The 20,093-nt window shown below is 36.5% G+C and overlaps 2 protein-coding genes across 11 annotated transcripts in view; one reads left to right on the top strand and one right to left on the bottom strand.

Annotated features, from left to right (window-relative positions):
• The window catches only part of LOC142324867 (uncharacterized), a 54,182-nt gene extending 51,200 nt beyond the window's left edge, over positions 1-2,982 (top strand). For all 10 annotated transcript variants that reach the window (XR_012756426.1, XR_012756424.1, XR_012756427.1 and 7 more), the window contains one exon: positions 2,837-2,982. The gene's annotated coding sequence lies outside the window, so the exon portion shown is untranslated. The remainder of the gene's footprint in view (positions 1-2,836) is intronic.
• An 8-nt stretch (positions 2,983-2,990) lies between these two features.
• Positions 2,991-11,985, bottom strand: LOC142317696 (dynein intermediate chain 2, ciliary-like). The gene is made up of 2 exons (XM_075354244.1): positions 9,441-11,985; positions 2,991-3,028 (listed from the first exon to the last, which is right to left on the bottom strand). Exons 1-2 carry the CDS (start codon positions 11,983-11,985, stop codon positions 2,991-2,993), a joined length of 2,583 nt encoding a protein of 860 aa, XP_075210359.1.
• Between the last annotated feature and the right edge of the window lie 8,108 nt (positions 11,986-20,093).

Raw genomic sequence — 20,093 nt, 5'->3', positions numbered from 1 at the left:
TAGGAATTTCTACGAGAGAAATACCGCCATGGCTTTTGCCAGCGGTAAATACAAGGCTGGATCTTTCTCAGGAAGAAATAAAAAAGAAGCCAGCAATGATCATCCAACAGGGATTTTTATCAACCGTCAGTAGTTACGAAAAACTTATTAGGATATATACTGACGGTTCTAAAACCGAACACGGTGTTGGATGCTCCATATGTGTAAATGTAGAAGCCCACTTTTGGAAACTGCCAGATATGGCCAGTGTCTATACGGCAGAACTTGCTGCCATACAGCAAGCTCTTCGGTACACAGAACACTATTGCGAAGAGGGTGCTAATATGTTCCGATTCTCTAAGTGCACTTGTTGCAATTCGGAACAAGAACATTAAGGATGTCCTAACTTCAAACATCCTGTCCATTTTGTACGTTCTAAATCAACGAGAACAGGGATGCGTATTTGTATGGACTCCAGGGCATGCTGGTATTGCGGGTAATGAAAGCGCAGACGAAGCTGGCAGAAAGGCAACAGCCTGCGATGTTTTGGGTGCAATTCCTGTAAGGGTGGCAGATGTTAGAAACTGTCTAACATAAGAAACAAGTGGAATACTGATTGGAGGAGTTTAAATACAAAATTAAACTTAGTCAAAACTTCTCCGAATAAATGGAAAAGCGATGTGAAGTTGATTCGCAGAGAACAAGTGGCTGTGACCAGACTTAGAATCGGTCACAGGTGAATAACAAATCATATTTGTTAACTGGCGAAGAGAGACCAATGTGCGGTGGTTGTAATAAAACATTTACAATTAAGCATCTAATGGAACAGTGTACCATATATGAGAACCTCAGAAAGAGGTTCCTGCTGAGAAATATTACTGCTGATTTAGCTAATGGAAATGAAGGAAAAATAGTTGCATATTTACACGCCAGTGGACTTCTTAAAAGTCTATAAAAATGAAAATTTAAAGCTGTGATGAAGAAACTCTAAGAGATAGTTTTATATATATATATAAAAGGGAGTCTTGAAGAGTGGCACGTATAGTGACGGGAGGTAGCCCTCTTGCCTAGGCCACCCTGGCTTGCCTCCATGCAAGAGCAGAGAGTAGGAGTGTGTCCAATGATGGCATGAGGGACCCTCAAGGGTGGACTGAGGGCACGAGGCTATGGGTAAGCGCAATGCATGCCTATAGTCAAGTAGGTCAGTACCGGGAAGGGCAGCCTTCCTGCCGAGGGGCTTTTTGGCTGTCCTGAACAGGTGGTCAGTTTGCTCTTATGTTGCTGGGAGGACCCCGATGGGTTACGTCCTACGGGACTGTTTATAGGGGGGAGTCAACTGCCACAGCATCCTGGGGCGACTGATATGTGCTTAACGGCAGTTCTGGTCGTCCCGAGGGTGCTTAAATAAATAAATGAGGCAGGTAGAAGGAGATAATGGTATTGTAAAGACTTATATTTTTCGATTTATGTTCTTTGTGATTTTTTTCTCAAATTTTAAGATCGGGGTCCTTTACACCCCGATAAGTGTTGTTTGTTTATTGTTGTGGATTAATGTTTTGTGTACTTTGTGCTTTTAAATAAAAATGTAAGGGCCCTTTACACCCTTACATATGACGACCCTGATGGTGATACTGTTTTTTAAGAATGTGACGAGGGCTAAATGACCTTAGCAGTTGATGCCCACAAAAAAAGAAAAATAATAAGAAAAAATTAGACTACTTAATTCACTTATTACAACAGTAACTGATTAAATGATCAGACCAAAAAAAAGTTGTTCAAAGAAAAAAATGAAGAGTGATTTAATATGCATTTATTTAAATGCTTAAACAATTTAACTATTAACTCTTAAGCAATTTAACTAATATTTCTAATTATAAGTTAGAAATCTGTTTATTATTACACAGAAGGAAACTAAAAACTTGTAATAATTGTTAAATGGATCTTAGAAGTTGGTAATTGTTTCCTTTTAAAATATTAAGGTTAAACATCTGGAATATTTTTATGGGGTAGCATCTTGAAAACAAAAATAGATAAAATACTGATAAAATTTTAATGTCCAAAATTAAATTAAATAAGCCCATTTCCACTCATATAATGGAAAGTTTAAGCAAGTCTAGAAGTAGTTTATTTCTGGGTTATAGTGAAAAAAGAAACAAACAACAGTAATATCCCATGTCATATTCTAAATTAAAGTGAGGATTGATATGGTTTCACAGTGCTTTCTTTATTGAGAAAAATATGTAGCATACCGGCGTACTAAGTTCATCAAATTGCAGTTATAATTGTAGAGTTAGATATTAATTCTAATTATTGCATTAGAGAATTCTAATTAGCTGTCTGGTGAATATCATTTCTCTCAGAAAAAGGCTTGAATAGTACTTCTTGTATAATACCAAAAATTAAATCTATATTTTATGTTATGCAGCAATGCATCATATATTCTGATTAGAATATTTAATAACAAAGTACATTCTATATCTGGATAAGATCTCATAAATGAAGATTACGTTATAGGATATATAAAAAACAACAGAATCTCTTTTATTTTCATTATAGACTTATTTATTAATATTTAATGTTATATTATTGGTCTTAATGCAATATCAAACTATGAAGTTAATATGTGCATGCCAGCATCTAAAAAGTTCAAATGTAAAAGTTTAGTTAATCAAACAACTTTGAAGATCCATTACATTCTGTGATTTTTAGTCTTGTTTTATTTTTCAATTTTAATTTTGTATGGTTCCTTTCATTATCAAATGATTTTTTTTTATATCATCATCACATAAATATGAAGTTTGTGTGTGAGAATACAGAATGGAAATTTATTTTTTATGAAAAATTTCATGTTTAACAGGATTTGAACCTGGGACCTTCTGGATGAAAGGATGAGACCTTACATTTCTGCCATAGGGGCAGAATATTAATTTCTTAATATTCTTTAATCTGTAACCGATACTAGCAGCTTCATATTATAGATAAAATTTATGTTTGTGTTTACAAGGTCTGCTTTAATTTTTTACTTCATCCAACCTATGTTTTTTGCTACCTGAATAACAAAGATAAAAAAAAAAATTATATGGGTATACCCATATATCACCATGTTTTAATATGACTTGATTATTTGTTTTAACTGAGTAAATCATCTTAAGGTCAAGAGATTTCAGTCAAAATTGCGTCTCTAAGATTAACATCCAGTTCCATTGGTGAACAACAGTGGAAGATGTCATTACCATTTTTTTGTTTGTTTGTTGAGGTGGCTGTTGTGAGTATTTGTAACAAAAGAAACAGAACACACACACGAAAAAAAAAAGTTTTATTATATTTTTTCTTTTGGGATGGCGGGATTAAAAGAAAAGGCGTTTCCCTCTCTATTTCGGTGATCCAACGACCTCACGTATCTGTAACAAAAGAAACAGAGCATACACACGCGGATTAAAAAAAAAAAACTTATCGCATTCTATTGTCTTTTATCGAGACAGTATAACTTGTTGTCTTGTTTCACAATTAATACTCAAAACTTATTCAATCGCGACCCCGGAAACGTTTCTAACGCGTTTTTCCGTTTATGGCTCATGCGATATGGAGGCCCCTAAGCTTGGTTTGTCGATTCTCGGCTCCCGCACCGCACCATCACGGTGGTTCGTCCAGTACGGCGTGAGGCCGCTTCCTTACAACTGTCGGGGTTGGGTCCTCTCGGCAGATGTCCCGGAGATGACTGTATTCGGACACAGCCGCTCTTCCGAACAGTCTGCGCGCCTGCGCCACCCCCACCTCGGACACGGATTGTAATCTCGCATCGGATAGGAGAATGGCGTTCCTGACGAACCACGGAGCTCCAAATATCGTCCGCAACGCAATGTTTTGGACGGCCTCAATTTTCTTTTGAAGCGAGGAGCTCAACACTGCCCCCCATGCCGGGTAAGCATATGTCAGAATCGGCAGTACGTACAGCCGAAAAATAAGTAACTTAGTTGCCAGTGGGTACGGGCTGGCACTGTTCAGCACTGGGCATAGTGAGGCTCTGGCGGCCTTAGCCCTCCGGGTCACATAATTAACATGTTCGCCGAAGGTAAGCCGCCTGTCCAAGACAACCCCTAGGTACTTAACCGTTTTCTCAAAAGGGATTTTCTCTCCTGAGATTTCCAGTTGCCTGGCCGGTTTGCGGGTCTTGTATGTGAACATCACGGCCACCCATTTTTCACCGTTAACCCTGATTCTCCACATACCGAACCACGGTTCCACTAAGTCCAGTTGCCTTTGGAGCCTCCGTACCGCGTAATCCACATTTGCGGATTTGTAGAAATATGCCGTATCGTCTGCATAAAGGGCCGTTTTAACCCCTTCCGACAGCGGCATATCGTTTATGTACAAAGTGTACAGGAAAGGAGAAAGCACTGCTCCTTGGGGAATCCCAGCGGCTATTTCTCTAGTGGAGGAAATTTTTTCCCCTACGCGCACGACAAAACGTCGGTCTAGCAAATATGACCACATCAGTCTGACATAGCGGTATGGAATCGCCGATTGTGCTAGTTTATAAAGCAGCCCGCTATGCCAAACTTTGTCAAAGGCCTTGGCCACATCCAGAAAAACGGCTGCAGTCACCACTTTCCTGTTCAGGCCTCCGACAAGGTCATCTATTATTTTTACCAGTTGGAGGGTCGTTGAGTGACCTGAAGCCAAATTGCTCCGGCCGCACTTCTCCCTCCATGTATCGCCTCAGTTTTTCGAGGAAAATTCTCTCGAACAACTTAGACAATACCGGTAACAGGGAGATTGGCCTATAATTCCGGGGGAAAAGTAGACTTTTCCCCGGTTTGGGAAGACATACGACTTTGGCCGTTTTCCAACAATTCGGGAAATATACAACGTACAAAATGGACGTGAATATCACCGAAATAGTTGTAATCACGGAGGCCGGTATGTTCCGGAATGCACGGGAGCTGATCCCGTCGACACCCGGGGCCTTGTGGCCTTAATGGCTGCGGAAACTTCCGCTTCAGTGACTTGGTCAATCTCTAGAGGGGCTTCCTCCACCTGTGAAGAAATAATTTACAAGAAAGGACTCCACCTCGGTTGTGTGCTCGTCGTTCGTGTTGGGAGGGGGGTTTGGAGTAAATTGCTCCTCCAAGGTGTCGGCGAAAACCTCGGCCCTCTCCGCCTTTGAATATGCAAGAAAACCTCGCTGCCCCACAACCGGATGGCGAGGCTTCTTCCCTTCTCGTAGTCTTCTGTTCAACCTGAACACCGAGGAGATGTCGTCAGAGATCGAGGCGAGGTATTCGTTCCACGAATCCTCTCGATGTCTTGTCAGCAGTTGTTTCACCCTGTCCGTTTGATTATAAAAGGCCCGTTTATCAATGGGGGACAGGGTGATTCGATATCTCCTCCTCAATCGTCATTTCGCCGCTATGGCGTCGGAGATATGAGGAGGGAGGTCGTTTCGAACAACTGTGCGCGCTTTCGCCGTTGAGCTGCCTGACCGGGCCTCGGTCATTGACGACGTGACGCGTTCGACAGTGTCGTCGATTTCCTCCTGGGTGTTCAGGAGCTCAGGATTCACCGGCCTGTACTCCCGTTGGAGGGTCTCGTAGAACCTTTTCCAGTTAACTGACCTTCGGGGTATAGGTGGGGGATCTCGGCTGCCCCCTGCCTGTCCCAGTTCCAACAAGACAGGGGAATGGTCCGAGCTGAGGTCTTCTATCGTTTCAATCATGAACGGGAGAGTTACCCCATTCATGATTGCGATATCCAACACATCAGGCCTATGTCTGCCTGTGCTGTGAACGAATGTGGGCACCTCAGGGCCTACGACAACCAAACGGTGGGCTCGCGCCCTTTCGTACAGCAATCTGCCATTCGCGTTTGTCAGATTGCTGTTCCTCCATGACACGTGTTTGGCACTGAGGTCACCCATGAGATTGAGGACCCATCATGGGCCCATCCTAATTTTCCAGCACGGCATCCAGATCTGCGCCGGTTACCGCATCGTTCGGCTTGCTATAAGCCGAAACATCGTGCCTAGATGCTCCACATGCACACACGTTTGTATGAAGATCAACGCGCGTATGCATGTGGCGCCTATGGACTAAAACCGCGGTTCCACCGGAGGTGGGATATCCGGGTCGTACTGGCCTATCCGTCCTATATGTGAAATAGTTCCGAAGGGTCAGTTGCTTGTTTGGGTTCAAGCGCGTCTCAGACAACAGTATCACGTCTACCAGTAGATAGATTCTATGCCAGACGGCATAGTTCCTCCGTCCGGCCTACTACTGAGTTGGCGTTCCACTGCAAGAGTCTGAGTGTGGCCCTAACCATACCTAGACAGTACAGCCATAAGGCACTCTATTAAGGACTGATTACAGTCCTTGAGAGATTTTGTCTGGAGCAGGCGTGGCAAGACCATCATAATGTCTGGCAGGACATCCCTCACTGTCATTTGTGACAGGAAATCTATGTCGGTACTCTCCTTCGGGGTGGCCGGTTTTGGTTTGCCGCTGAAGGCGCCTTTTGGTGGGGCGCGGGGCCTCAGGGGCCGCGGTTTCCTTAAGTGCCTGCTTGGCCTTCCCAGCCGGAGCAGGCTTTGCCTTCCCCGCCGGTGCCGGCTTGGCCGCAGCCTTTCGTTTTGCCACCTTTTTGGTGGTAGCCGCCGGTTTTGGCTTGGCGGGTGTTGGGGATTGGTTTTCCCCCACCGGCGGCCGTCAACTGTCGCGGGCTTTTTAATTCCCTTGACCTTATTGACTTGCTCCTTATAATAGGGGCAGCCCCTGTAATTTACACTTAACACATTGCTGGGCTCTTCGGCAGTAATTCGACGAGTGCCCAAATTTTTGGCATCTTGGCATCTCACGAAGGGGCGGCCCCCCTCGTGACACAAAAGCAGTCACTCCGACCTTGCAGTAAAAAATACTGCTAAGGTCATAAATTGTTCGGGCATTAGGGGTCCTTTTCAGGGCCACTAGGCAGGTTGGGGTTTCCCGACCGTCCCTGGTGAGGAGCTTCTTCACCGAAGTCACCTCAAATCCAAGGGAGATCAGATCCTCCCTTACTTCCTCCGGGGTAGCCCAATAGGGGATTCCCCGTATTACTACTTTCAGCTCCCTGTCCTTCGGGAGCTGAAAGGAGTGGAAGGCAATTCCCTTTGAGTGCAGAAAGCTCTGAACCACCCGGTAGTCTGCCTCGCTGCCTAGCTGCAGCCTGATGGACAACCCGGTGCTTTGGCAACCAGGCGCCCCCCAATCATCGACTTTATGTCTCTGGACAGTGCTGGCCAGTCCTTTGGACAGTCCAGCATTATCGGCGGGATTTTCTCCCGCCTGACGGTAGTAGGCTGTGATGGGCCACCATCATCAGCCTGCGGGGTGGCGGCTGCAGCCCGCTACGGGCTCCGTCTCCATAGGAGGCGCGGAGTTTCTGGCGCTTCCTAGCGCCAGCCCCGCTTTTCTCTCCGCCATCGGACAAATCCGGGGGGGGAGAACGGGGTGGAGGTGGCCTTATTTTTCCTTCCATTCTAGGAAAAATAAAGCTACAAAAATTAAATTTAAAGAAAAATTTAAATTAAACTTAAATAGTCACTTCTTACAAACTACACTTCCTGTAATAAAACACCACACAAAGAAAAATGAAATTAGAAAGTTAATCTTTCCTTTTATAAAGAATAATTTAAAATTAAATTATTTTATATAAGTTCACAATAGACCTATACAAACTTTGTATATGCTATTAAAAATGTATTATTAAAGACTTAACAAAGTTCAATTTACATAATACAAGGAATCAGTAGAAATAAAAATCTATTATAATTTTATCTGAATGAAGACAATGGCCTGCTATGCAGGCAGATACGGCCCGGCGGGTATCCTAACGGCACTCCTTTACATGGTCAGCCAGGTAGCCAGTTGTCCAGGTATAGAATACTGCAGAAACCGGTCCAAGTAGCACTGCACAGAGACACACTATAAAACACAACCTTCCACTACAAGAGCCAAGGATCCCTGACAGGGATCCTTGTATCAGACCCCTGACAGGGATCCTTGTCAGGCCAGCCGGGCCTGGCACTGTAGAGCCGGCTTGTATAGTCTAGGTAGGGCCGAGTGAACTGTAAAGAGCCGAGTGCATCCGAAGGGAGCTGTGTGAACTGTGAAGAGCCGCTAGATCGTCAAGAGCAGAGTGCATCCGAAAGGAGCAGAGTGAATGTAACATATTTACGTTTTGTTCTTTTTTTATTTTATTTTTTTTTTAAACATTATACACATGAAATAATACATTGTTAAATCTTAATAAAAAATCAATACAAAAGTCGTAAATAAAAACCAACTGAGCATATATTTATATGTACGTTGAATGGAATGCATAAATTTCAGTGTATGAAAATATTTCTTATTTATAATTGAAATATCCATTAGATCGAAATACTGTTAAATTTTAGATGAAAATAAGTCAAATACCAAACAAGTTGAATTAACTTATAACTGCTTTACGCATTGGCGTAAACAGAAACATTAATTGAATTTTAGCTTAATTTAAATCAGAGTTATGTAAATTTTTAAATAGATTTGTCAGTAGGAGAAAGGGGAAAAAAGTTGTTCTTATTTTTTCCTACTGATAATAATATGATAAACTTGTAAAAAAAATAATGTAATTGTAAAAAGTATAATAACTAATTCCTAACTGATGACAGATTTTACGGTAAATACTAAAACATAGGAAAACAAGTAGTTGGTTTGCAGTACTCAGAAGCGGGATAAGAATGAAATTCTAAAATATTAAATTCTAAAGAAACTGAATAAACCTTTAGTGATTGTTATAATGACAACAGAATATCATTTCATTTGTAAAGTAAAGAACTATTATTAGTCTAGTGTGAAGGAGAAAACTAGCTATGATATAAATAATTTTATAACAGAAAGCTTAATTCCAATTAATTACAAACCCATATATAAACATTTAAAAATGAAGGTTGCATTATACATCTAATTTTTTTATTTATTTTCAAGTTAACCTCTTTCTCATATTTTTGTAATTATGAAGCTGGTTCAGTTAACACAGATTTTATTAGGTTTTCTATATACGAATTACATAATTGTGTATATGTAATTATTGCATTGTGATGATGTGGTTGTTTGTTACTTCAGTTTTTGTAATTTTTCTTTAAAATTTTGATGTTCCAGTTAATTCATATTAACAAAACTTTTTTGAGGAACATTAAGAAATGACTTACAAGGATATTAACCTAATATCCGTATGTACTTTTCACAAGCTTAGGATTATCATGTGAGAATACATCAGTCAAATAATTATAAATAAAAATCAGATAACACTGAATAAAAACCAGTTGATTAATTTTTCCTCGATGATGATCTTTTTTAAGTGTTGTACACCATAAGAGTTGTAATTTAATAATTTTCTTTAGTGAAGAGTGAATAAATTTTTTATGAGTTTTGGAACATTGAAGGGAGCACCCAGTTTTTTCAGCTGTTCGATTAATATTGGACATGGTACCAAAGCTTTAAGCAACACTAGGGCCAACACCATGTCAGGATTTGATGGAGAGAAAGGCATATCCTTAAAGGTATAAACATGCACATTTCCATCTTCATCTCCGACGCACATGTTATTGCCACATTCTGAAAAAACCATTGATGTATTCAACTTGCCATTGGGGTTCACAATGACTGCTTGTGGAAGATTTATTTTTCGGCTGATATCCCACAATTCAATATTATTTCCTGTTATACCTGCTATTATTGTGGGATGATTATGAAACCAACAAGCTGATTCTATTGATAACATCCCACTGATCATTGTCAAAAGAGGTGTAAATATACCATCTGCCCATACCCTGATATACCAATCTGCTCCACAGGTCAGGAATATTTTAGAGCATGCTGGGTGAAACTGAATTGTATAAACGGGTCCATTATGAGCCAAGAACATTTCCATGTGTTGGTGTGCATCACGAAGACTACATTTGTATACTGCCCCTTCATCACTGCCTAAAAAGTACTCATTGGTATCTTTAGGATTCAGTGCAATGCACAATACTGCAGGATGTGTTACCAAAGGAAGAACATAAGGTAGGCATCGCTTTGGATGACTGATACCCTTAACTATTTCTTTCATTTTTGATATTCTCATTACCATTTTTTTCTCATGCAAATGTGCTTTTGTATACTCAAAAACAGAGCCATCTGCTTTGCATTCAATCACCCTTTCTTTATTTATTTCAGGTTTGAATAACCAGGCTACTTGCCAAACAGGATAAATTAATGTTGTTTTTGGAGATAAACTTTCTGCAACCACTTTTATCCCTTGATGTCTGGTGATATTTATTAAACTTACTAAACCAGAATAGAATGCAATAGCTAAGATTGATGGGTGTGATCTACCAAAGCGTACACATGTTACTGGATGTTGAAATTCATATTCTCTTTCAGGATGTGCCAGATTTTTATTGTTCCATATACACACAAGACCACTTTTTCTTTCAGTAAATGAGTACTTTCCATACCCAACTGCCAGTATATCTGGTTGGAGAATATTCCAAGACATAGAAGTAACAGTTTTTCCTTTTGTTTTATCTGTCTTCAGACTCCAAAGTCGTTGCAAATTGTACTTATATTCTATATCAGGTTTTAAAGGATCTGATTTTAGAAGATCATGGAATATCAGTTGCCTGTGCATGGCATTGTTACTTAGCAGTAAGCGTTCCATTATCATTCCAGTCCTGAACCAGTTTAATCTATCAACCTTGAAATTTTTCATTATTATTATTGGTTTGTATTGTGACTTTATTTCTGTAAAAAATATCTCAGGTATTTTACCAACATATTTCTTCTCTAATGTAGTTACAGTTTTTATTTTCATTTCCTCTATAGTATCATAAAAATACCAGTTGGAGATGTAAGAGTAACTATTAGCCCGTAGCTTTCTGGATAATTGAGTTTCTTTGGTCCTCATTGTTGAATGCTTCATGTCTGTTTGAACATAATTGCTGACTGTTTTTCTGAGTCTTTTATTCAAATGTATTTGTAATTCATTAGATTTTGCAATCTCTTTTCCTTCTCTATCTTCAACTGATGATGCTCTTGAAATAATATTCATTAAAATTATTTCTGGAGTTTCCATTATTCTCAGTGATATGCTTCCTTTGTTTAAGGGTGCTTCTTTTGGGTAAACAAGGTAGTACATAGAGGGAGCTAGTAGAGAATAGGAGTCATAATCAATCCCCATGATGCTGCTATATAAATCTTCATCATATGGTTTAGTAATATTTCTGTCAAAACTAAGAGATGCTCTTGAAGGAACACCTACTACTGCATAATCAGGATTGAATTCATCTGACTTTTCATCTGAAAATCTAAACATAAGTGGATTTTTTATCCAGTTTGGATCTCCTGGTTTGACAGCTGGTTTAGGTGTGAGATCTATCTGTTCATCCATAACTAAAAACGGTCTGTTCAGGTATTGCGTCATCTTTATGCATCTATTTAAATGTACTGTATATTTGTTGGGTCTAACCAACAAATCTCTTATTACATGGATATTTGTTACTCTTATATTTTTCTCTTCATATTCTCCTTTAAAAAACTTTTCAATCTCATGTGATGATGGTTCTAACTCATTTTTTTGTAGCCCTGCTTCATCTTTTATATGAAGATATTCATTTTTCTTAAAAATGTCTACTGGAATACTCTGTGTTCCTTTTCTGGATCTTTGTTCCTTTGGCAATTGAAACTTTTGTTTTAATTCTAATAGTTTTGTATTTATGTGTCTCTTTGAAGAATTTGATTTTTCATTCCTTTTATTTGATAATGACCTATTACATACTGACAAATTGTTTTTTTGCAGTTGGCATTTTTGCTTCCTTTCAAATGAAACTGATTTTACTGTTGTTTCCAGATTACTTTGGGGAGAGCTGGATATTTTCTTTTCATTATTTTCTGATAATGGGGTTAATTTAGGCAATGTTTTTAATTCATCCCTTTTGTCTTCTTTCACTGGCATATAATTTACACTGTTTTTATCAATGTTTTTTGAATTTATGTAAGACGACATTTTTATTATTTTGTTTTTTTAGAGTATTTCCATTATTAATTCTATATGTCTTCCATACCTCTTTTAAAAGCAGCAAAATTATTTAAAAATATAACCTAGCACATCATTTATATAGCAACAACATAAAGCACTTTTTAAATTGGGTTATGTGACTGTAAGAATAATAAAAAAAAACCTCTAAAATTATGATGTATTAGAAATTAGTAAAATTGAAAAAAAAAACCATCTGATTTTGTGAGAACATATGTTCTCATAAACAAAAGTGTACTAAATAAAATATATCATTCATACTTTTTATGAATAAAAATAAATATTCCTTGTATGACAAAAAAAAGTTTTCCTACTTAAATGCATTTAAGTTCCTACATGTTATTTATGTTTAAACAGAGCACACTAAATGATCCGAATAGTTTACATCACATTTGTTTTAAAAAAAAATGTTTGGTTAGAATTACAATAAATATATATATATATAAAAACACACACATATACTTACACATATACTTATTATTCAAGCCTTGCTTAACCAGAAATATTGTAACTACTTTGGTTTACATACATTTATAACCATATAAGAGAATTTCTTTTCATAGTTGCTACATATAGACTGAAAGTTAGAAATAACGTAAGTGTAAATAATACTACACTAGTCATGACACTTGTCAGTAAAAATTATGTTTTGAGATTAAGCTAGTAACTAAACAAGTGCTCTTCCACATGGGGGTTAAAACCTTCCCTACCAAACTTCATTGTTAGAAAAATGCATCTACTAATAAATACATAATGTCAGCAATCAAGACTAATGGGATCATAATAAAGAGAAGTATTTATATACATATATGTGCACAAATTTTTGCTTAATAGTTGCATTTTGTTTCTTCTATATATTTGGCCAAATGCAAACTAATAAAGTTATATCAGACTATTTATTAATTAATTCTTAACAAAAAAGCAGACTCAATTACTGAAAAATGTTTTAAAAACTCATATCATGATGCTTTCAGTCTCTTCTTATTAATGACTGGTACTCTGTTAACAACTAAAGTTTAATTTTCACTGTCAATCATTATGGAAAAAAATATAGTTAATAGTTTACTGATATAAAGTGATTATGTAAAATATTTATTATCATTTTGCATGGTTTTACAGATCATCTTTCTTGAACTCTGACACAATATTCATGTTAACATACATGCGCGCACACACACACACACACATGTATGTATATATATATTATTTTTTTTTAGGAAATTTAATGTTTTTAACATAAAATTTTAATCATTACTGATATCATTTAATTAGTTAAATTATTAAAAAATAAATATTAATATGAAGCATAAAATTTACTAACTCCTTGGAAGTGATGGTCATATAGAATTAACATCATACTTCTCTCTCTTGTATGCAGATTGTTTCAAAAGAAAGGGGGAGAATTTCAGAATATGTTCTACTATTAAGATAAAGATAAAAGTTAATCTATCCTCGTCACCACAATGCGCACAGAGTGAAGCATATTGACAGAACTTTGCCCAGTGACCAAATCTACAATACTTAAAATATCTCTAAAATAAAGATAAAAGTTCAGATAAACACTGATATGGAAATGTTTAAATTTTGAGTTATAGCTTGCAAAAACGTTTGCATGATTTCTGCTCCAAAAATAAAATAGAGCCGTGCTGAAATCCTTGGAATTTAAATTAAGGTATAAATTTAATGGTTTCGTATGGTTTTTGATCTTAAAAATTTATTAAAATAGATCTCAGAACTGCAACTCTTCTAAATTTTGATAAAATTATTGTAAAGCACAAAAAATTGGTGTCACAAAACCCAATCTTTTAGGTTTCATGTACAACTTCATAACATAATAATTTAGCTTTATTATATTGCCAGTAAACAGTAAAAAAATTATATTTGTGACCCAAGTGCACCAACAAAACCATTGGGAAACCCATGCCCTCTAAGCACTGCTTAAATTAATGGCATCTTGCTTAATAATGTTGAGTGCCTTTTCTAAGTCACTCATATTCACCACTACTCCCTTTCCCAACACAATATATCTTTCTTATTACGTCATGTAACATAAAATAATTAGCAAAACATCCACTGCCAGACATAAATTCCTTTTGAGAAGGTGTCAACTCAACTTTCCTTTTGGTACTATCTCAAGAAGATGCATACACCCACAACACAGTGTAAATAATATGAAACTTATGGTAAAAGACTTTTATAATGTCCCTGGATCTTTAAAGTCCTTCTTAGGCTTGAAAATAAATGTAGTCCTATATATTAACTTTGGCTTACCAGAAATTTTCATGGCTTACCTTGGAAGAAATCATACAAAAAGAGATCGACGCACTTGAAAAGCACGAAACCTAGCAGTCAGCAAGTTTACCAAAAGATACCAAGCCAATAAATTCACAATGTATTTTTAAAGTTAAATCTGATGTTATTAAAAAGGCTTGCTTAGTAGCTGAAGCATTTCAAGAATAAATGTCTTCTGATTAATGTGCTCCTTTCGCACAACTTCCTGCAATAAGAATACTGTTGTCCGTTGCATTACAAAAAGGTTGGGATTTTAGACAACCAGATATTCCATCAGCAAATGGAAAACTAGATATGGAAGTACACATCAAATTACCCGAAGGAATGTGTTACCTAAGTAGTGCCTTAAAGCTAAATTAAACTTTATATGGACTATGTTCTGCACCCAGAAAATGGAATGAAGGATTCAATGAAGCCGTATCAAAATACGGATTAGTCAGATGGTTAAAGATCATTTAATTATTCCTTGTACAATGTAAAAATACATAAATACATATTTACTTGTATGTGTTGATGGCATCATAATTGCTGGTGTTCAGTGTGAGTGCAATAAAAATAATAAAGTTCTTAAAGTATGAATTCCAAGCCAAAGATTTTGGGATTATAAAGAATTTTTTGGGACAGAAATTACAACTGAAAAGGAATGTATTACCATATCTCAAGAAGAGTTTATACAAAAGGTAATAAGCAACTTTGATATGGAAAATTACAAAACATCTAGCACACCTATGGAATATAATTTTCAAGCAGATGTTACATAGCCAGTACACAAAAATCTTCCCTGTAGAGAATTGGTTGTTTTACTGATGTATTGAGTGTAAGCAGACCAAATATAGCATTAGTACACCAGTTTTGAGTAGATATTTGGATAAGTCAACTAAACAGTTATGAAAAGCTACTTGTGCTACTTGAATGACACCAAAAATTTGTGTTTGACATTTCATTGAGGACAAGATATCAGACTTATCACATATTCAGATGATGACTAGGTAGGTGGATAAAAACAGCTGACTGGACAGTGAGTAGACTGCCCACAGATAGAAAAGGCATAACCCGCCAGGTTGGTCTACTGATAATGCGTCTTCCCAAATCAACTGATTTGGAAGTCGAGAGTTCCAGCGTTCAAATCCTAGTAAAGACAGTTATTTTACATGGATTTGAATACTAGATCGTGGATACCGGTGTTCTTTGGAGATTGAATTTCAATTAACCACACACCTCAGGAATGGTCGAACTGAGACTGTACGACTACACTTCATTTACACCCATACATATCATCCTATGAAGGATGTACCTGTACAGTAATTCCTTGAGGCTAAACAGAAGAAGAAAGAAAGAAAGAGTGGATTTATCTTATATCATTGTGGTAGACTCATCGCAGATAGAAAAAGCATGAATGGATTTATTTTATATCAATGTGGTAATCCTACCTCTTGGTATTCATGTGTGAAGTATCTCGCAGTCAGAATATATAGCCTACGCAATGGAAGTTGTCTACATTCAAAGGATTTTACTGGATTTAAAATGTGAATCTAAAGTTTCTTTAGATAAAATTTCATTTTATTAAGGGCATTATCTCTAAAAGGTTAATAAAGTTAAAATATATCGAAACTAATAATAATAATGTTGATATTTTTACTAAAACTTTGTGCATTATAAAATTTCTGAAAAACTTGACATATTGTAATATTTTTTAAATCAAAAAAATTGAGAGAGTGTGAGAATATTGCAATTTGTACAATTTAAAATGATGATCTGTATGCATGGACACACACACACAAACCTATTATACTTTTTGTTTTACTTCTCTTCCCTTAAGTATTACTAAATTATGATTCAGTATTCACAACTACAATTTTGTTTGCCTTCATAATCCTCATATAACTTAATTATTTGTCATTTATTGCTTCAGGAAATTCTTCTATTAACTAAATAAATTAATAAACTTTTAACTATTATTCTCCTCTATAAGCATGTCCAACATTATACATAATTTTGTGATAAATCTAGTTTATCTTTAACCCAACTAGGATTGGCCTCTAGCCAAGCCATCTAAGTAAGTTGTTTCACTTGTCAGCTTTCACCTCCTCATTGGGCATTTGTGGTAAGCCGGGTGGTGACAAGCCGTCATCTCATCAGGCATGGTGGCTTGTATTTTCACCACTAATAAGGTTGTTTGAATCCTACATAAGTGAACCTTCCCTGAAATCTTCAGCATACAATGGCCGGAGCGCATGGCTCATGGTCCTTTCAGGAACAGCAAATGCAAATCATAACTCCTTATTTTTTGTAGTGCTCGTTCGTTAGCAATACTAAGCTGAGTGCAACGAACATATTGTAATGTGTTTGCCTTCCTCAGGGAGGAGGCCAGGCCTTTGCAATTCACCTGATGCACTCATGTGACTGTATACATTGGTACCAGATCATGCCATACTTAATGCAGGACTATTGAAAAACTACAATAAGATGACTTACTGGAGAGCACCACTAGGTTGTTTCTACCACTGGCAATAAAAAAAGCATTGAGCAATGCTGACGCTGTTAATATGCCGTAGAATATTATGAATAATGTCCTGACACCTCCTAGCCATCAATATTCGAGATGGTGAGTCTCAGTTTTCTAAACTGTTATTATTAATTATAAAATTGAGAAATAAAATATAAATAAACAATAAATGCAATATATATTTTAGAATGATTTTTCTAAAGTCAAGACCCATATTCCTATGTTCAAATATATTGTATTTTTATAATAAAAAACCAACTTGAACAACCAAGTACAGAATTACAAAATAAATTATATGACCTTACCTTATTTTTTATTCCAAAGCACTTTTGCAGGATCCTGATTTCAATTGTATATATTTATTTAAAATAACATTTTTTTTTTGTCTTCAGTCATTTGACTAGTTTGATGCAGCTCTCCAAGATTCCCTATCTAGTGCTAGTCGTTTCATTTCGGTATACCCTCTACATCCTACATCCCTAACAATTTGTTTTACATATTCCAAACGTGGCCTGCCTATACAATTTTTTCCTTCTACTTGTCCTTCCAATATTAAAGCGACTATTCCAGGATGCCTTAGTATGTGGCCTATAAGTCTGTCTCTTCTTTTAACTATATTTTTCCAAATGCTTCTTTCTTCATCTATTTGCCACAATACCTCTTCATTTGTCACTTTATCCACCCATCTGATTTTTAACATTCTCCTATAGCACCACATTTCAAAAGCTTCTAATCTTTTCTTCTCAGATACTCCGATCGTCCAAGTTTCACTTCTATATAAAGCGACACTCCAAACATACACTTTCAAAATCTTTTCCTGACATTTAAATTAATTTTTGATGAAAACAAATTATATTTCTTACTGAAGGCTCGTTTAGCTTGTGCTATTCGGCATTTTATATCGCTCCTGCTTCGTCCATCTTTAGTAATTCTACTTCCCAAATAACAAAATTCTTCTACCTCCATAATCTTTTCTCCTCCTATTTTCACATTCAGTGGTCCATCTTTGTTATTTCTACTACATTTCATTACTTTTGTTTTGTTCTTGTTTATTTTCATGCGATAGTTCTTGTGTAGGACTTCATCTATGCCGTTCATTGTTTCATCTAAATCCTTTGTACTCTCTGCTAGAATTACTATATCATCAGCAAATCGTAGCATCTTTATCTTTTCACCTAGTACTGTTGCTCCGAATCTAAAATGTTCTTTAACATCATTAACTGCTAGTTCCATGTAAAGATTAAAAAGTAACGGAGATAGGGAACATCCTTGTCGGACTCCCTTTCTTATTGCGGCTTCTTTCTTATGTTCTTCAATTGTTACTGTTGCTGTTTGGTTCCTGTACATGTTAGCAATTGTTCTTCTATCTCTGTATTTGAACCCTAATTTTTTTAAAATGCTGAACATTTTATTCCAGTCTACGTTATCGAATGCCTTTTCTAGGTCTATAAACGCCAAGTATGTTGGTTTGTTTTTCTTTAATCTTCCTTCTACTATTAATCTGAGGCCTAAAATTGCTTCCCTTGTCCCTATACTTTTCCTGAAACCAAATTGGTTTTCTTCTAACACTTCTTCCAATCTCCTCTCAATTCTTCTGAACAGAATTCTAGTTAAGATTTTTGATGCACGATTAGTTAAACTAATTGTTCTGTATTCTTCACATTTATCTGCCCCTGCTTTCTTTGGTATCATTACTATAACACTTTTTTTGAAGTCTGACGGAAATTCCCCTTTTTCATAAATATTACACACCAGCTTGTATAATCTATCAATCGCTTCCTCAAAATTTTCCTTAACTTTCCTGTATGCTCCGTCTATTTTACCAATGTTCATTTCTCTTTCCACTTCTGAACACTTTTCTTTAATCCAGTCTTCTTACGCCAGTTTGCACTTCCTGTTTATAGCATTTCTTAATTGCCGATAGTTCCTTTTACTTTCTTCATCACTAGCATTCTTATATTTTCTACGTTCATCCATCAGCTGCAATATATCGTCTGAAACCCAAGGTTTTCTACCAGTTTTTATTCTGCCTAAGTTTGCTTCTGCTGATTTAAGAATTGCCTATTTTACATTTTCCCATTCTTCTTCTACATTTTCTACCTTATCTTTTTTACTCAGACCTCTTGTGATGTCCTCCTCAAAAATCTTCTTTACCTCCTCTTCAAGCTTCTCTAAATTCCACCGATTCATCTGACACCTTTTCTTAAGGTTTTTAAACCCCAATCTACATTTCATTATCACCAAATTATGGTCACTATCAATGTCAGCTCCAGGGTAAGTTTTGCAGTCAACGAGTTGATTTCTAAATCTTTGCTTAACCATGATATAATCTATCTGATACCTTGCAATATCGCCTGGCTTTTTCCAAGTGTATATTCTTCTATTATGATTTTTAAATTGGGTGTTGGCAATTACTAAATTATACTTCGTGCAAAACTCTATAAGTCGGTCCCCTCTTTCATTCCTTTTGCCCAGCCCGTATTCACCCACTATATTTCCTTCCTTGCCTTTTCCAATGCTTGCATTCCAATCTCCAACTATTATTAAATTTTCATCTCCTTTTACGTGTTTAATTGCTTCATCAATCTCTTCGTATACACACTCTACCTCATCATCATCGTGGGCGCTTGTAGGCATATAGACGTTAACAATCGTTGTCGGTTTAGGTTTTGATTTTATCCTTATTACAATGATTCTATCGCTATGCGTCTTGAAATACTCCACTCTCCTCCCTATCTTCTTGTTCATCACGAAACCTACTCCTGCCTGCCCATTATTTGACGCTGAATTAATTACTCTAAAATCACCTGACCAAAAGTCGCCTTCCTCTTCCCACCGAACCTCACCAAAAATAACATATCAAACATAATTTTTTTTTTTATATTAAAAGATTAAAATTACAATTATATATACAAAAACATATGAAGTCAATTAAAGAAAGTAACAATGTACATATAAATATGTCATAATTAAAAAATTAAATAAAATAGAAAATTTTACTATGTAACCTGACCAGCCAGGTTTAATCTTTATGTAAAAAAAAATTATATTTGATATGTAATTTTATATAAATATATCTTATCCCACTTTCGCGGGATGTGGGATCCTGCGAAAGTGCTTTTGGAATAAAAAACATAGGTGAAGTGTCATTTCTTTTACATTGTTTACTTTTTAACTCTGTACTTGGGTTATTCAAGTTGGTTTTTGATAATAAAAATACAATATATTT

The sequence above is a fragment of the Lycorma delicatula genome, chromosome 1 (genome assembly GCF_047948215.1).
Source record: "Lycorma delicatula isolate Av1 chromosome 1, ASM4794821v1, whole genome shotgun sequence".
Classification (NCBI taxonomy): Eukaryota; Metazoa; Arthropoda; class Insecta; order Hemiptera; family Fulgoridae; genus Lycorma; species Lycorma delicatula.
The sequence above is the reverse complement of the archived record's forward strand: the minus strand, read 5'-3'. Positions and strand labels throughout refer to the sequence as shown.

Excerpts from the sequence above, each read along its gene's own strand:
- LOC142317696 (XM_075354244.1), bottom strand. The coding sequence starts at position 11,985 with ATGCCAGTGAAAGAAGACAAAAGGGATGAATTAAAAACATTGCCTAAA. Across the intron at positions 3,029-9,440 it reads CGAACAGCTGAAAAAACTGG|GTAGCAAAAAACATAGGTTG; the intron begins GTGCTCCCTTCA and ends TTTGTTATTCAG.